The sequence below is a fragment of the Lepus europaeus genome, chromosome 21 (assembly GCF_033115175.1).
Source record: "Lepus europaeus isolate LE1 chromosome 21, mLepTim1.pri, whole genome shotgun sequence".
NCBI classification, from domain to species: domain Eukaryota; kingdom Metazoa; phylum Chordata; class Mammalia; order Lagomorpha; family Leporidae; genus Lepus; species Lepus europaeus.
The window spans coordinates 29,990,753-30,007,845 of NC_084847.1; the positions used below are offsets into that span (position 1 = coordinate 29,990,753).

The window sequence follows — 17,093 nt, forward strand, 5'->3', positions numbered from 1 at the left end:
GAGGAACTGTGAAAACAAACATGATATTTCTGTTTGTATACTTGACATTTTATGCACTTGCCTAACAAAAAGACTTTACTTTTCTCCAAAACCATTTTCACTGCAATTTTCGCAGTCTATTGCATATGATTTCCACACCACTTTGTCTGGATATGAGTGGATGAAACCAGAAATATGCCTTTTTTTTTGGCTAACTGAATCAGACATTGCGACAGCCCCTGTGTTTGTGTTTTCTGGATATTATCGAAGGACTTTATTGTTTTGTATGTTTTTTGTCAGGGAACATTTAATTCTGTACTGGGCAACACTAATTGGTTCCACATGGAGACACCTGCTCTACACATTCGTATTTTCTGGGGAGAAATCTAAATGAACTGCGGCAAAGAATATGATATTTCTGTTTGTATAGATGGCATTTTATGTACTTGCCTAACGAAAATTTGCTTTTCTCCAAAACCATTTTTACTGTCATTTTCTCAGTCCATTGCATACGAATTCCACACCACGTTGTCCGGATGTGACTGGATGAAACCGGAAATATCCGGTTTTGTTTTTGGTAACTCAAACCCAGATATTGCCACAGCCCCTATGTTTGTGTTTTCTGGATATTATCGAAGGACATTATTGTTTTGAAAGTTTTTTTTTTATCAGGGAACATTTGATTTTTTACTGGGAAACTCTAATTGGTTCCAAATGGAGACACCAGTTCTATACATTCTTATATTCTAGGGAGAAAGCTAGAGAAACTGCGGCAAACAAACTTGGTGTTTCTGTTTGTATAGATGGCATTTATGCACTTGCCTAACAAAAAGACTTTGCTTTTCTACATAATCATTTTCACTGCAATTTTCGCTGTCCATTGCATATGAATTGCACACCACTTTGTCGGGATATGACTGGATGAAATCGGAAATATCCGGGTTTGTTTTGCCTAATTCAATCCCCGATATGTCCACAGCCCCTGTGTTTATGTTTTCTGGATATTATCAATGGACATTATTGTATTGAATGATTTTTTATCAAGGAACATTTAATTTCGTACTGGGAAACACTCAGTGGTTACACATGGAGACACCAGGTCTACACATTCATATTTTCTAGCGAGAAAGCTAGAGGAACTGCGGCAAACAATCATGATATTTCTGTTTGTATAGATGGCATTTTTAGCACTTTCCTAACGAAAAGACTTTGCTTTTCTCCAAAACCATTTTTCCTGTGATTTTGTCTATCCATTACATATGAATTCCACATGACTTTGTCCGTATATGACTGCATGAAACCGGAAATATCCGGTTTTGTTTTGGCTAACTCCATCCCAGATATTGCCACAGCCCCTGTGTTTGTGTTTTCTGGATATTATCGAATATTTTACTGTTTTGAATATTTTGTCAGGGATCATTTAATTTTGTACTGCGCAACTCTAATTGCTTCCATATGGAGACACCAGCTCTACGCATTCGTATTTTCTTGGTAGAAATCTAAATGAACTGCGACAAACAGTATGATATTTCTGTTTGTATAGATGGCATTTTATGCACTTTCCTAACGAAAAGACTTTGCTTTTCTCAAACCAATTTTTACTGTGATTTTGTCTGTCCATTACATACGAATTCCACACCACTTTGTTGGGATATGACTGGATGAAACCGGAAATATCCGGTTTTGTTTTGAGTAAGTCAAGCCCAGATATTGCGACAGCCCCTGTGTTTCGGTTTTCTGGATATTATCGAAGTATTGTATTGTTTTGAAAAAACTTTTTTTCAGTGAACATTTGCTTTTGTACTGGGAAACACTCAGTGGTTCCACATGGAGACACCAGCTCTACACATTCGTATTTCTAGGGAGATATCTAGAGGAGCTGTGGCTAACAAACATGATATTTCTGTTTGTATATATGACATTTTATGCACTTGCCTAATGAAAAGACTTTGCTTTTCTCTAAAAACACTTTCACTGTAATTTTCTCAGTCCACTGCATACGAATTCCACACCACAATATCCGGATATGAGTGGATGAAACCACAAATATGCGGTTGTGTTTTGGCTAACTCAATCCCAGATATTGGCACAACCCCTGAGTTTGTGTTTTCTGGATATTATCAAAGGACTTTATTGTTTTCACAGTTTTTTTTTAATCAGGGAACATTTAATTTTGTACTGGGAAACTCTAATTGGTATCACATGGAGACACCAGCTCTACACATTCGTATTTTCTGGGGAGAAACCTAAAGGAACTCTGGAAACAATCATGATATTTCTGTTTATATAGATGGCATTATATGTACTTGCCTAATGAAAAGTCTTTGTTTTTCTACAAATCCATTTTTACTGTGATGTTGTCTGTACATTGCATACGAATTCCACACCACTTTGTCCAGATATGACTGGATGAAACCGGATATATCCAATTTGTTTTGTCTTACTCAATCCCAGATATTGCCACAGCCCGTGTGTTTGTGATTTCTGGATATTATGAATGGACTTTATTGTTTTGAATTTTTTTTATTAGGGAATATTTGATTTTGTACTGGGAAACTCTAATTGGTTCCACATGGAGACATCAGCTCTACACATTCGTATTTTCTGGGGAGAAATCTAAAGGAACTGCGGGAAACAAACATGATATTTCTGTTTGTATAGATGGCATTTTATGCACTTGCCTAATGAAAGGACTTTGCTTTTTCCCAAAACCATTTTCACTACAATTTTTTAAGTCCATTGCATAAGAATTCCACACCACTTTGTCCGGATATGACTGGATGCAACCGGAAATATCCGCTTCTGTTTTGGCTAACTGAATCCCAGATATTGTGACAGCCCCTGAGTTTGTGTTTTCTGGATATTATCGAAGTATTTTATTGTTTTGAATGTTTTTATCAGGGATCATTTAATTTTGTACTGGGAAACTCTAATTGGTTCCACATGGATACACCAGCTCTACACATTCGTATTTTCTAGGAGAAAGCTAGAGGAACTGCAGCAAACAAACATGATATTACTGTTACTATAGATGGCATTTTATTCACTTTCCTAATGAAAATACTTTGCTTTTCTCCAAGACCATTTTCACTGTAATTTTCTCAGTCCGTTGCATACGAATTCCACACCACTTTTTTCCTTATATGACTGGATGAATCCAGAAATATCCGGTTTTGTTTTGGCTAACTCAATCCCAGATACTTCCACAGCCCCTGTGTTTGTGTTTTCTGGATATTATCAATGGACATTCTTGTTTTGAATTTTTTTTTCATCAGGGAACATTTAATTTTGTACTGGGAATCTCTGATTCGTTCCACATGGAGATACCAGCTCTACACATTTGTATATTCTACTGAGAAAGCTAGAGGAACTGTGGCAAACAAACATGATATTTCTGTTTGTATAGATGGCATTTTATGCACTTGCCTAACGAAAAGTCTTTGCTTTTCTCCAAAACCATTTTTACTGTGATTTTCTCGGTCCATTGCATATGAATTGCACACCACTTTGTCCGGATATGACTGGATGAAACCGGAAATATGCGGTTTTGTTTTGGCTAACTCAATCCCAGATACTGCCACAGCCCCTGTGTTTGTGTTTTCTGGATATTATCGAAGGACTTTATTGTTTTGAAAAAAAATTTTTTATTAGGGAACATTTATTTTTTTTCCGATTTATTTTTTTAACTTTTATTTAATGAATATAAATTTCCAGTGTACAGCTTATGGATTACAGTGGCTTCCCCCTCCCATAACTTCCCTCCCACCCGCAACCCTCCCCTCTCCCGCTCCCTCTCCTCTTCCATTTGCATCAGGATTCATTTTCAATTCTCTTTATATACAGAAGATCAATTTAGTATAAAGGTTTCAACAGTTTGCACCCACATAGAAACACCTAGTGAAACATACTGTTTGTGTACTAGTTATAGCATTAAATCACAATGTACAGCACATTAAGGACAGAGATCCCACATGAGGAGCAAGTGCACAGTGGCTCCCGTTGTTGACCCAACAAATTGACACTCTAGTTTATGGCGCCAGTAACCACCCTAGGCTGTCGTCATGAGTTGCCAAGGCTATGGAAGCCTTCCAAGTTTGCTGAATCTGATCATATTTAGACAAGGTCATAAAAGACAGAGTGAGGATAGTAATCAAGGATCCTAAGAGTGGCATTTACCAGGTTTGAACAATTATACAGCATGAAGTGGGGACAAGGACCATCAATACACACAGGTTGGGAGTAGAGCCATTGGTGGTAGAGTAGAGGTTATGATTATGAAGGAATGAGGCCCAAGTGCACTAGACAGGGCCTAGAACAAAGGACAGAGTCATTATTAGAGGAGCTAAGAAAGGTGCTGTCTAAGGTACAAGTAATTTTTCTGATTGAGAGGCAAATAGAACCTGATAGAAGGGGCTTGATAATAATCTGGTGGGCTTTAGGCCTTGTAAGTTAAGAGGCCCAGACCTATCTGTCTCTTCACATGGGGTATATCCTAAGGGAGGTGTGAACCTCCTAGGGGAAGGCACTCTGTTGACTTTCATTACTTGGCTGGCCTGGGAGGAGAGCTGGCCAGGTAAAGGCAGGTGGCATCTCCAACAAGAAATTTACAGTTCTGCCTGCAATGTTGCTGACCCTACTTGACCATCTCCTCAGCTGCAGTGGTCACTTTGGAAGTTGGGCTGAGTGAAGGGCTTTTCAGCTTAGAGCCAATAAGATCTGTGGCTCTGACCTGGGCATCCTTCGACTCCAGGGCAGGTCCATTTCCAGTGATCCAACTCTTGGCAGAGCTGCCAGGGCTCTTCACAAGATGACTTCTGCTGAAGCCCAGGCTTACCACATTGAAAGCCACTGCAGTGGACTGGCCTGTTGGGTCTGCTTGAGGGCAGATCACTGTACAGATCAGCCATTAATAGGCCTGCCACCCATTGCTTCTGATGCCGAGCTTTCTTTTCCTCCTCGTTTGTGTTCAAGCAGACCAGAGGATGCAAGTCAAGGGAGTGCTGTGTCCCATCTCTAATCTTCGGTGGCCTGAACTACAATTCTATAGTCACAGGCATGTTCTGTAGTAGTTTTTCTAAGGTAGACAATGCCCATGAGGAAAATTATATTCTCACTTTAAAACTTTCTTTCCCTTTGGTCTGAAAGGGAGGTTTTTTCTACTTACTGTATACTTCACTGATGGCGAAGTGAATCTAGCTATGAGATTATTATTTAAGTTCTTATTTTGCCTATGCTATTACAGAAAAATGTTAGACATCTCTTTTATAAGTTCTAAAGATTAAATTGTGCATCCTACTGATTCTTTTATAATAGAATTAGTTTCCTACCTTGAAGAGAATAGAGAAATGAAAGAACAAGTTGGGCTTAGAATAGAGAAATGAGGGAGCAAGTCCTAGATTGCTTGCTGACAATAGCAATATCACATGAATACTTAGCAAACCGTTTCAACCACTGGATAACAACTTAAGAAAACATTTACCAGAAGGTCCAATGCCTTCTATAAATTTTAAGAATCATGTATTTGAAAACACCTCTTAAATATCTAACATGGTGTAGTTTGTTTAGCCAGTAAACTTAAGCACAACCATCTAAAATGTTTTTAGTTTCTTTCTACCAACACGTTTAAAACATATGATACACAGATTCAGGTCACTCAAATTAAAATGTATCTTTGATTGATTTTAGCAGCTTAAATTTATGGACAATCTTATCTATAAGCCATTTAAAATAAAACTCTTAATAAAATTTCCCCATGTGGACATACAATATGTACACACATGTAATATAGCATAATAGACCAATATAGCAATTTTAATAATAGCTTTTAAAATCTTTAACACATTTTGTAGATTGCCAATTGATTTGAATTGCGTTTTGTTTTTAGTCACCTCAGTTAACCATACTTTCTCTCAGTTGGTACTGGTAATACATTATTGGCTTCATCTGTTTACAGAGCCGTCCCAAAGTACTGAATACAATAAAAGTGGCTGGAAAAAGTCCATAGGAACCTATAGGAGGACAGCTAAACACAGAACCAACAACGTTTTAGTTTTATGAGCAGCACATCATATATAACTGTGGATGACAAAAGACTTTAAGTCGCCATGTTTAAAATTATAAACTCATCAACCAACAAGAGGCACTTGCTTACTTCACAGTATTTTTGAAAGCACCTGTAGGATTTTACAAGTATTTAACCCTTTAGGCCTCTGGGGCTTTCTCATTGAGATAACTATCATGTCTAGTAACACAAGATCATTAGACTTTTTAATTCTCAAACATTTGTATTAATAGCATTTTCCATTATAGAAACTTAAAGTCTGGTACCACATCACAACTTGACAGTCCTTCTAATATAATCCAAATTCCCTGATTAGTTGGAGTCTCTATAAGATGAGAGACATAGGTCCTTCGATTTTTTCAGTTGGGCCCAAACTGGAAAAACCAAAGTCCAGGATTTCCTGGAAATTTTAGAGACCAGATTGTTTGAAACATTGATTTTTTGAATGCCTGTCAAGAATGCCAAGAAGGCTCAAAATCCAAAATATCTGGTTGAAATAAGATTTCTTAAAATCATGACATAACATAGACCAAATTTGATCATTGTTACAAGGTGATTATTCAAATCTTTGAAAATATTCACATATTTAAATAACCCATAGCTCAATAAAAATGCAGCTGTTTTTGAACAATTAGAATTTAACAGATATCAAGAGGACATAATAGATTACTTTAACACATTGATTTAACAGAGCATCAGAGTTTAATTCTATGTCAAAGAGAAATTGAGCTTCCTGTGATCTTTTGCTGTGAGGTTTCCTTCCTTTACCTTCTTTCATATTGGTGACCATGTTTCTGTGTGTAACACATCTTTAAGCATCTTTTGCAGGGCAGGATGAGTGGCCACAAATTCTTTCAGTTTCTGTTTGCTATGAAAAGTCTTAATTTCACCTTCATTCACAAATGAGAGCTTTGCAGGATATAGTATTCTGGGCTGGCAGTTTTTCTCTCTTAGTACCTGGGCTATGTCTCACCATTCCCTTCTAGCTTGTAGGGTTTCTGATGAGAAGTCTGCTGTGAGTCTAATTGGAGATCCTCTAAGAGTAATCTGACGTTTCTCTCTTGCACATTTTAGGATCGTTTCTTTGTGTTTCACTCTGGTGATTTTGATTACAACATGTCGTGGTGAGGATCTCTTTTGGTCATGTTTATTAGGGGTTCTATAAGCTTCCTGTACTAAGATGCCTCTGTCCTTCTCCAAACCTGGGAAATTTTCCGCTAGTATCTCACTGAAAATGCCTCCTAATCCTTTCTCCCTCTCCATGCCTTCAGGAACTCCTAGAACCTGAATGTTGGGTTTTTTAATAGTATTCTGTAGATTCCCGACAATATTTTTTAGATTTCCTATTTCTTCTTCTTTTCTTTGGTTTGCCTGTTTCCTTTCCTGTTCTCTGTCTTCTAAGTCTGATATTTTCTCTTCTGCTTCGCTCATTCTGTTTTTAAGGCTCTCTAATGTGTTTGTCATTTGATCTATTGAATTCTTCATTTCATTATGATTTCTCGTCACTATCAGAGTTTCTTGTTCCACTAGTTGTTTCATTTCATTTTGATTCCTCCTTAATATTTCACTTTCATGAGAGAGATTTTCTATCTTGTCCATTAAGGATTTCTGTAGTTCCAGAATTTGTTTTTGACAACTTCTTAATGTTCTTATCAATTTTTGAGATCTGCTTCTTGCATTTCTTCGATCTCATCATCTTCATAATCTTGAATTGGGGTGTCATTTTCATTTGGGGGCATCATAGTGTCTTCCTTGTTCTTGTTAGCTTGGTTTTTGTGTTTGTTGTTTGGCATGTTGGAGATATTTGGTTTCTTCACTGTGGTGTTTTTTCTTGTTACACTATGGCTCTATATTAAGTGGACTGTCTGCTTTCAGTGGAGCCTTGGAGGCTTGAGATGAGTGTGGACTGAGAGCTGTGTTTGATTCCTCAGGGTTGAGGGTGTGTCAAAGATGACACTCCCAGGTTAGGTGTGGTAAATCTCTCTCTCTTTTTTTGATTTAAAAGGGAAGTAATTCCACACAGCTGAACATGATTGGAGGTAGTTAGCAGGCAAATGATATACCCACAGGAGCCAGAGATTGGAAGCTCTTTCCCAAGGACCACACAGGGAATCTCTGCTGCCCTCAGTGTGGGCTCCAATTCTCCTGCAGTCTCCCACTGTGTTGCCAAGTTAGATGCTAATCTCCTGTTATTTCACCCCTCCCCCCAGAGTCCGGTGTTTCTGCTAGGCTCAGGCCTGGTGCAGACCTGAGGTCGCCCTGCTTATGACGTATGGCAAAAATGGCGCCTGCTCTGTCTTGCTCGCCTTTGAGAGGTGAGCGGAGAGAGAGAAACTTGTGTTTCTATCGGTCACTTTTTTTTATTTTTTCCTATCTCTCTTCTAGTTAGCCTGGTGAACTTTCCCCCACGGAGTTTCAAGCCTCGTTCCCTCTAGCCTCCTCTTTCCGCTTCCCCGCTGGTATCTCGGGCTATTGAGGTTCGGCTCACCTCGCGTTCCAGCGCTGGTGTGTTGAGTCTCCCACGGGTGTCCCGAACTTGGGCTCCCACACTCTCCACGCAGGTACACTGTGAATCACTAGTTCCGGAAGAGTTTCCAATGCTGTTTATTCCCCTACTCTTCCTTCACCCTGCAGTATCTCCACTTACATTAAACTTTCTCTCCCCCCAGACTAATAGTGTGCTCCCTGCCTATTCCGCCATCTTGCTGCTCTCAGGGAACATTTATTTTTGCACTGGGAAACTCTAATTGGTTCCACATGGAGACACCAGCTCTACACATTCGTATTTTCTAGCAGAAAGCTAGAGGAACTACGGCAAACAATCATGATATTTCTGATTATATAGATGGCATTTTATGCACTTGCCTAACGAAAAGACTTTGCTTTTCTCCAAAACCATTTTTACTGCGATTTTGTCTGTGCATTGAATACGAATTCCACACCACTTTGTCCTGATATGACTGGATGAAACCGGAAAAATCCCGTTTTGTTTTGGCTAACTCAATCCCAGATATTGCCACATACACTGTGTTTGTGTTTTCTGGATATAATCAATGGACATTATTGTTTTGAATGTTTTTTGTTATCAGGGAACATTTAATTTTGTACTGGGAAACTTTATTGGTTCCACATGGGGACACCAGCTCTACACATTCGTATTTTGTAGGGAGAAAGCGAGAGGAACTGTGGCAAACAAACATGATATTTCTGTTTGTATACATGACATTTTTTGCACTTGCCTAAAAAAAGAATTTGCTTTTCTCCAAATCCATTTTTATGTGATTTAGTCGGTCCATTGCATATGAATTCCACACCAGTTTGTTCGGATATGTGTGGATGAAACCAGAAATATGCGGTTGTGTTTCGGCTAACCAAATCACAGATATCGCCACAGCCCCTGTGTTTGTGTTTTCTGGATATTATCAATGGACATTGTTGTTTGAAAGTATTTTTTTACAGGGAACATTTAGTTTCATACTGGGAAACACTCACTGGTTCCACATGGAGATACCAGCTCTACACATTCGTATTCTCAGGCGAGAAATCTAGAGGAACTGCGGCAAACAAACATGATATTTCTGTTTGTATACATGACTTTCTATGCACTTGCCTAACGAAAAGACTTTGCTTTTCTCCAAAACCATTTTTAATGTGATTATCTCAGCCCATTGCATACGAATTCTACACCACTTTGTCCGGATATGACTGGATGAAACCGGAAATATCCGGTTTTGTTTTGGCTAACTCAAACCCAGATATTGCCACAGCCCCTGTTTTTGTTTTTTCTGGATATTATAAAAGGACGTTATTGTTTTGAATGTTTTTTTTATTAGGGAAATTTAATTTTGTACTGGGAAACTCTATTGGTTCCACATGGAGATACCAGCTCTACACATTCATGTTTTGTAGAGAGAAATCTAGAGGAACTGTTGCAAAGAATCATGATATTTCTGTTTGAATAGATGGCATTTAATCCACTTGCCTATTGAAAAGAGTTGGCTTTTCTCCAAAACCATATTTACTGTGATTTTCTCGGTCCATTGCATACGAATTGCACACCACTTTGTCCGGATATGACTGGATGAAACCGGAAATATGCGGTTTTGTTTGGCTAACTCAATCCCAGATATTGCCACAGTACCTGTATTTGTGTTTTCTGGATATTATCAAAGGACATTATTGTTTTGAAACTTTTTTTTTATCAGGGAACATTTAATTTTGTACTGGGAAACACTCAGTGGTTCCACATGGAGAAACCAGCTCTAAACGTTTTTATTTTCTAGGGAGAAAGCTAGAGGAACTGCGGCAAATAAACATGATATTTATATTTATAGATGGCATTTTATGCATTTGTCTAACGAAAAGAGTTTGCTTTTATCCAAGACCATTTTCACTGTAATTTTCTCAGTCTATTGCATACGAATTGCACAACACATTGTCCGGATATGACTGGATGAACCGGAAATATCGGGTTTGTTTTGGCTAACGCAATCCCAGATATTGCCACAGCCCCTGAGTTTGTGTTTTCTGGATATTATCGAAGGACTTTATAGTTTTGAAAGTTTTTTTTTTTAATCAGGAATCATTTAATTTTGTACTGGGAAACTCTAATTGGTTCCACATGGAGACACCACCTATACACAAATGTATATTCTACTGAGAAAGCTAGAGGATCTGCGGCAAACAATCATGATATTTCTGTTTGAATCGATGGCATTTTATCCTCTTGCCTAATGATAATACTTTGCTTTTCTCCAAAACCATATTTATTGTGATTTTCTCGGTCCATTGCATACGAGTTGCACACAACTTTGCCAGGATATGACTGGATGAAACCGGAAATGTCCGGTTTTCTTTTGGGTAACTCAACCCCAGATATTGCCACAGATCCTATGTTTGTTTGTGTTTTCTGGATATTATCGAAGGACTTACTGTTTTGAAAGTTTTTTTTTTAATCAGGGAACATTTAATTTTGTACTGGGAAACTCTAATTGGTTCCACATTGAGACACCAGCTCTACACATTCTTATTTTCTAGGGAGAAATCTAGAGGAACTGCGGTAAACAAAATGATGTTTCTGTTAGTATAGATGGCATTTTATGCACTTTCCTAACGAAAAGACTTTTCTTTTCTCCAAAACCATTTTACTGTGATTTTTTCTGTCCATTGCATATGAATTCCACACCACTTTGTCCGGATATGACTGCATGAAACCGGAAATACACATTTTTGTTTTGGCTAACTCAATCCCCGATATTGCCACAGCCCTTGTGTTTGTGTTTTCTGGATATTATCAATGGACTTTATTGTTTTCAATTTTTTTAATCAGGTAACTTTTAATTTTCTACTGGGAAACTCTAATTGGTTCCACATGGAGACACCAGCTCTACACATCGTATTTTCTGGGGAGAAATCTAGAGGAACTGCGGCAAACAAACATGATATTTCTGTTTGTACACAAGACATTTAATGCACATGCCTAATGAAAAAGCTTTTCTCCAAAACCACTTTCACTGTAAATTTTCTCAGTCCATGGCATACGTATTCCACACAACTTTGTCAGGATATGACTGGATGTAACCGGAAATATCCAGTTGTGATTTAGCTAACTCAATCCTAGATATTGTGACAGCCCCTGTGTTTCTCTTTTCTGGATATTATCGAAGGACTTTATTGTTTTGAAAGGTTTTTTATCAGGAAACATTTAGTTTTGTATTGGGAAACACTCAGTGGTTCCACATGGAGACAACAGCTCTACACATTCGTATTTCCTAGCGAGAAAGCTAGAGGAACTGCAGCAAACAATCATAGTATTTCTCTTTATATAGATGGCATTTTATGCACTTGCCTAACGAAAAGACTTTCCTTTTCCCCAAAACCATTTTCACTGTAATTTTCTCAGTCCATTGCATACGAATTGCACACCACATTGTCAAGATATGACTGGATGAACCGGAAATATCCGGTTTTGTTGTGGCTAACTCAATCCCTGATATTGCCACAGCCCCTGTGTTTGTGATTACTGGATATTATCGAAGGACTTTATTGTTTTGAAACTTTTTTTTTATTCAGGGAACATTTAATTTTGTACTGGGAAACTCTAATTGGTTCCACATGGAGACACCAGCTCTACACATTTGTATATTCTACTGAGAAAGCTAGAGGAACTGCGGCAAACAATCATATTTCTGTTTATATAGATGGCATTTTATGCACTTGCCTAACGAAAAGACTTTGCTTTTCTCAAAAACCATTTTCACTGTGATTTTCTCGGTCCATTGCATACGAATTCCACACCACTTTGCCCGGATATGACTGGATGAAACCGGAAATATCCGGTTTTGTTTTGGCTAACTCAATTTCAGATATTGCCACAGCCCCTGTGTTTGTGTTTTCTGGATATTATCGAAGTACTTTATTATTTTGAATGTTTTTTATCAAGGAACATTTGATTTTGTACTGGGAAACTCTAATTGCTTCCACATGGAGACACCAGCTCTACAGATTCGTATTTTGTAGTGAGAAAGCGAGAGGAACTACGGCAAACAAACATGATATTTCCGTTTGTATACATCACATTTTTTGCACTTGCCTTGTAGGACCCCCGACAGGTGTCGCACACTTCTACCGACCCCAGAAACACGAATTCCAGTCCAATCGCTGCAAAGTGCATGAGGAAGTTTATTACATCTGCGCAGATGGGCCAACTCTAAGCACAACAACACCCTCTGGTGCAGTGCGAGAAGAGAGGCCCCGATCATCAACCGCACAGAGTATTTAAGATTTAAAACCACAACATTAGCATATCTCCACAGCATTACAGAGGATCACAAGATAAACCACAGCATGACACATTATCTCAAGATAAAGGGTTTTTCCAGGGTAAGGGAACAAAATCCTTGAGCAAGCATAAACACGGGGTCATCATGACCAAAAACTTAACATAGCTCCTAAAATAATTATCACATGCTCAATTATCTCATAAAAGCATTAGCACAATCATCACATGCTACAAGGTCAGCTAAAGTCTAGTTATCTTAAAAAAAAACATTTTGCAAGCCCAGCCGTTTTGTACAGAAGCAAAACAATATGCAGTTAGCTCACAAGCAACTCCATTTTAACCCCATCCTGCCTTAATTTCTCATTCCCCCCTTTTCTTTTTGTCAAATTTTAATCTTAAAATTTAAGTGAAATTATGGGGATGAGTTATACCATTTGCACCACAGCCATTAATATTAGGTCCAAGGGGCAGGGACGCTGTCGGTGCGGACAATGCAGGTGGGGCGGCGCCGGTTCAGTACGAGAATCAGCTGCTGCCGCTCCTGCTCCAGCTCCCTGACCTGCATCTTTAGTACCGCGTTTCTGAACTCCAGCCGCTCAAACTCCCGCTGCAGGGACTCCGTGCGCTCCTTCCTCCGGGCCCACACCGCCTTGTTCTGTTCCAAGCGCCTTTTCCTCCGCTCCTCCTGTTCATCGAGCTCACTTTCTACAGGTTGGGGCCTCTTGTCCAGGTTTACCTCGTTAGCGTTGCCATTGGCGGGGGCGTCTTTTCCATCCTCTGCCTCCTTTACCACTTCTTTTTTTCTTAAGTCCTTGGTGGTGACCTCGGTGCTGGTGTCCACGGCTGCGTCAGGCATGCCCAGCTTTATCTCCAGCAAGGGCACGATTATGGTCCCAATGCATTTCAGCTCCTTCACGATCAGAGCCGAGCTGGGCCGTCTGGTCAGGGGGTCTTGCCCTGGCAGAGAGCCCGTGGTCACGAAAGGGTCGGGAATCTGCCCATGCATCATAGTAGGCCGGCCAGGCACAGGGTCTGAAACGAGTGTGGGAGCACGAAACTTTTCTTTATCCTGCAACAAAGGAGGGGAGCCGGGTACGAATACTAAACAGTCTTCAAAAGTCCCATCCCGAGCAGATTCCAAGAGCCACTCCACTCAAGATAAGACTCTTAAAAGACCGTCCAGTTGAAACTTTGGTGTTGTAAAGTTAGAATCCGAGTTTAAGCTGATAGGCGTCAACCGGCCGCCTCCCCATGCGCCCACCATATCCGCTGCCAGACACAGGTTTACAAACACATCTCTGTGCCTTGCAGCCGATTTTATGAGCACAAAAGCAAGTCTACAGGGTAGGGGATGCATGTTCCGCGGGATAGAAAAATTACAAAAAGGCATCAGAATTCAAAAACAGAAAATACAACAAAGACAAAAACAGAAAACACATCCCTGAAGAAGTCATACAAATCTGGGTTGATACCTGGTGCCTGTTCAGCTGAATTGACCCAAATACTTTTTGTGACTTTCACACACCCTCTTCGAATTACTGTAAACATTTTCATTTCAGTCTAGAGTAAACTAGCCATCCGGATAAAGTCATTCTTACAAACCATGTCCTTTTCTTATATAAAAAGCTCTCAGCCCTTTTTACCAACAATACTTTTTCCTTTTATGTCCTCAATGTTTACTGACCAATGACATTAAATTTATAATAGCTTTCAAAAACCTGTGCAGGATATTTAGCTCCTGCGTAAGCTGCTCCACGCGGCTGCACAGCTGCTCATTCTCTGCCATGTACTGCTGTATCTCCAGGATGCGCCACTTGGTCTTGCGCACGGCGATGTTGTTGCGCTCCCGCCGCAGCCGGTACTCCAGGCTGTCGTTCACTGCCTTCTTGCCCTCCTGCGAGGGGTCAGCCGAGGAGGGCGCCTCGAGGGGGCTGCTGGGGGGCACGGTGGTGGCCAAGGGGGCCTCGGGGACGCGCTGGCGCTGGCCCGGTGCCGTCAGGGTTGGGGGCAGGTGTACAGGGGGCACAGTGGTGGCCAAGGGGGCCTCGGGGACGCACTGGGGCTGGCCCAGTGTCGTCAGGGTTGGGGGCAGGTGCACGGTCGTCTGCCCGCAGTGTGCCACCTGGTACTGCAGGGGATTGTAACTGCCCCAGCTGCCACCTCGGCCACCCTCTGGCCCCCGGGGCTTCTCCTTCACAGCCACAGTCCTAGGGTTGTAGCTCCCTGGGCTGCTGTCAGGTGCCGACTCCATGGCAGAAAGGTCGGAGAGCAAAGCCGGGTACTGTTCCTCCTGGAAGCCCTCGAAGCCCTGGGAGGCGAACATTTAAGCAAAGCCTAGCGGGGTAGGGAAGTTGCAAAAGAATTAATACTTGGCCCCAACCAATCTACCGCGAGTGTGGGTTTCCATACGCAGTTTATATACAGAAGCTTGAATGCAGCGCAAGTCAGCACTGCCCAGCTTGTTATAGTGCTGTGCCTGTCGCTGCATACATGCCTCCGCATCCAGCCCAGACCAGATCAATTGGGAAAACAAATATAGTCCAACACCCATGATATTAGGAACTCCCAAATAAAAGCCATCAGCAACATCTCGACCCAGTCCCTAGTGCCAGCTCTCCGTTATGGTCAAAACCTCCCCTAGTTGAACAAAGCTTTCTTTAGCTAAACCCCCTGCACCCTGGCCACCTCTGGCTTGCCCGGGAGACAAAGCTGGGTCCATTATCTGACCCCAGTACCTTTGGTTGTCCAAATCGGGGAAACATTGGCGCTTTGTCGGAAAAGCCTTTGTCTGTTCTGAGTTCCCCATAGGTAGTGGCGAAAGCGTACCTGCTGTTCTTGTGAATTTTCACCCACTCCTTTTTCTTGGCTGCACGGAGTGCTTGGTCCATAGCGATCAGCTCTGCCTGCCGAGCAAAGTTCTTGGGGGGGGGTTGGAGATAGAAACCCAGACCACTGACCTCGTTCGGCTGCCTCTCACTGTTGTCCCCGTTGTACTCCGGAAGCTAGGGGGATGTCGGCTCACGTGGGCTCGTCCCGGACACCGCAGGAGGTGATGGAGCATTATCCACAGGAACCTGGGCAGGGCCTGCATCCCCAACACTATCCCCATCCGTGTGACGGACCACACGTATCCCAGCGAGGGAGGGGCCGCTGTCGCCCAGCCTCACCACTCCGCTGCTGCCGTCTTTCCTCTCGTTGGCTTGCAGAGGCCGTTTTCGGTCAGTTCAGTCCCGTGCGGCAGACGTGCACCACTGGATTCCCGTTGTTAGTCAGATCTTAAGCAGACTTGTCCTTTTGGGCACTTCTCTGTGCTTTTGTCGGTCTCCCGGGGTCCCTGCCTATTCTGATTTTCCCTTAATCTGCTGCCTTTTAACTGTGGTGGCCAGGGTCCTAGTTAATTTCTTTTTCTTAGCCCATTCTAAACTTCCCCTTTTTTTTTTTTTAACTAAATAACTTTAACCCCTTCAGGAGAGTCTGGCAGTAGAGTCTGAGTCTCCTACAGAGTTTCATTTAAGTACAGTAAAATTAATGTTAGTAAAACAGGCCCTGCAAGTCCTGTCAGGGCTTGTGATCCCAGTTATATGGTGGAGAAGGGCGGCCAGTTAGAACGGGCCGGGGTCCTCCCTTCTCCATTTCATCGGATTCTTCCTCCTCCATTTCTCTTCTGGTTTCCAAAAAGGGCACCGCGGGCCTCTTTGGGAAGCGGGGGATATAAGGTGCCCTCCTAAGGAGGCGAGGGGAATAAGGTGGTGGAATATCAAAAAGGTCTTCCTGCCTGCCTGGAGGAGTTGAGGGTTTTTCAGGTTTGAGGGTGTCCAATTCCTGTAATGGATCTGCAATTTCTGATACTAGGGGTGTTGCGGGTAGGATCGGAGGGGGTTTGGGGCTCGACGCCACCCCCAGAGCAACTGCTGACAATTCAGAACTGGGCTTCATCCTCAGGGCGGTGGTGGGTATAGTAGGATCGAGCTCTGCCACCGCCCTGTTGGAAAGGAGGAAAGGTTTTACCCAGTCTGGGGGGTTTTTCGCCAGGTCCTCCCACACAAAGATGTAGGGCACTTGATTCGGGCGCCCTTCTTTACCTCCCCTGCAGACCTGGCTCTTCACCTGTAAGATAATTCGAGAGTCAAAAGTCCCATCCCGTGGCCACCCGATGTTTAAGGCTGGCCACTCGGACGTACAGAAACTTGTCCAGTTCTTCTTCTGCACTCTTATAGACATTTTTGGGCCCGCTCCCGGACCTCTCTCCAATGACCTAAAGTAAGACTCAAA

At 41.6% G+C, this 17,093-nt stretch overlaps 1 protein-coding gene across 1 annotated transcript; it reads right to left on the reverse strand.

Annotated features, from left to right (window-relative positions):
• Positions 1 to 13,275: 13,275 nt before the first annotated feature.
• LOC133750507 (jun dimerization protein 2-like) lies at positions 13,276 to 14,012 on the reverse strand. The gene is made up of 2 exons (XM_062180091.1): positions 13,678 to 14,012; positions 13,276 to 13,545 (listed from the first exon to the last, which is right to left on the reverse strand). The coding sequence occupies exons 1-2, from the start codon at positions 13,828 to 13,830 to the stop codon at positions 13,276 to 13,278; spliced, it is 423 nt and encodes a 140-aa protein (XP_062036075.1). The 5' UTR covers positions 13,831 to 14,012.
• Positions 14,013 to 17,093: the final 3,081 nt, after the last annotated feature.

What these genes read in the sequence shown, in the direction of transcription:
- LOC133750507 (XM_062180091.1), bottom strand. Translation starts at nt 13,830, where the DNA reads ATGATGCATGGGCAGATTCCCGACCCTTTCGTGACCACGGGCTCTCTG. An exon ending in TGCTGGAGATAAAGCTGGGC is followed by an intron (nt 13,546 to 13,677) that starts ATGCCTGACGCA and finishes GTAAACCTGGAC; the next exon opens with AAGAGGCCCCAACCTGTAGA.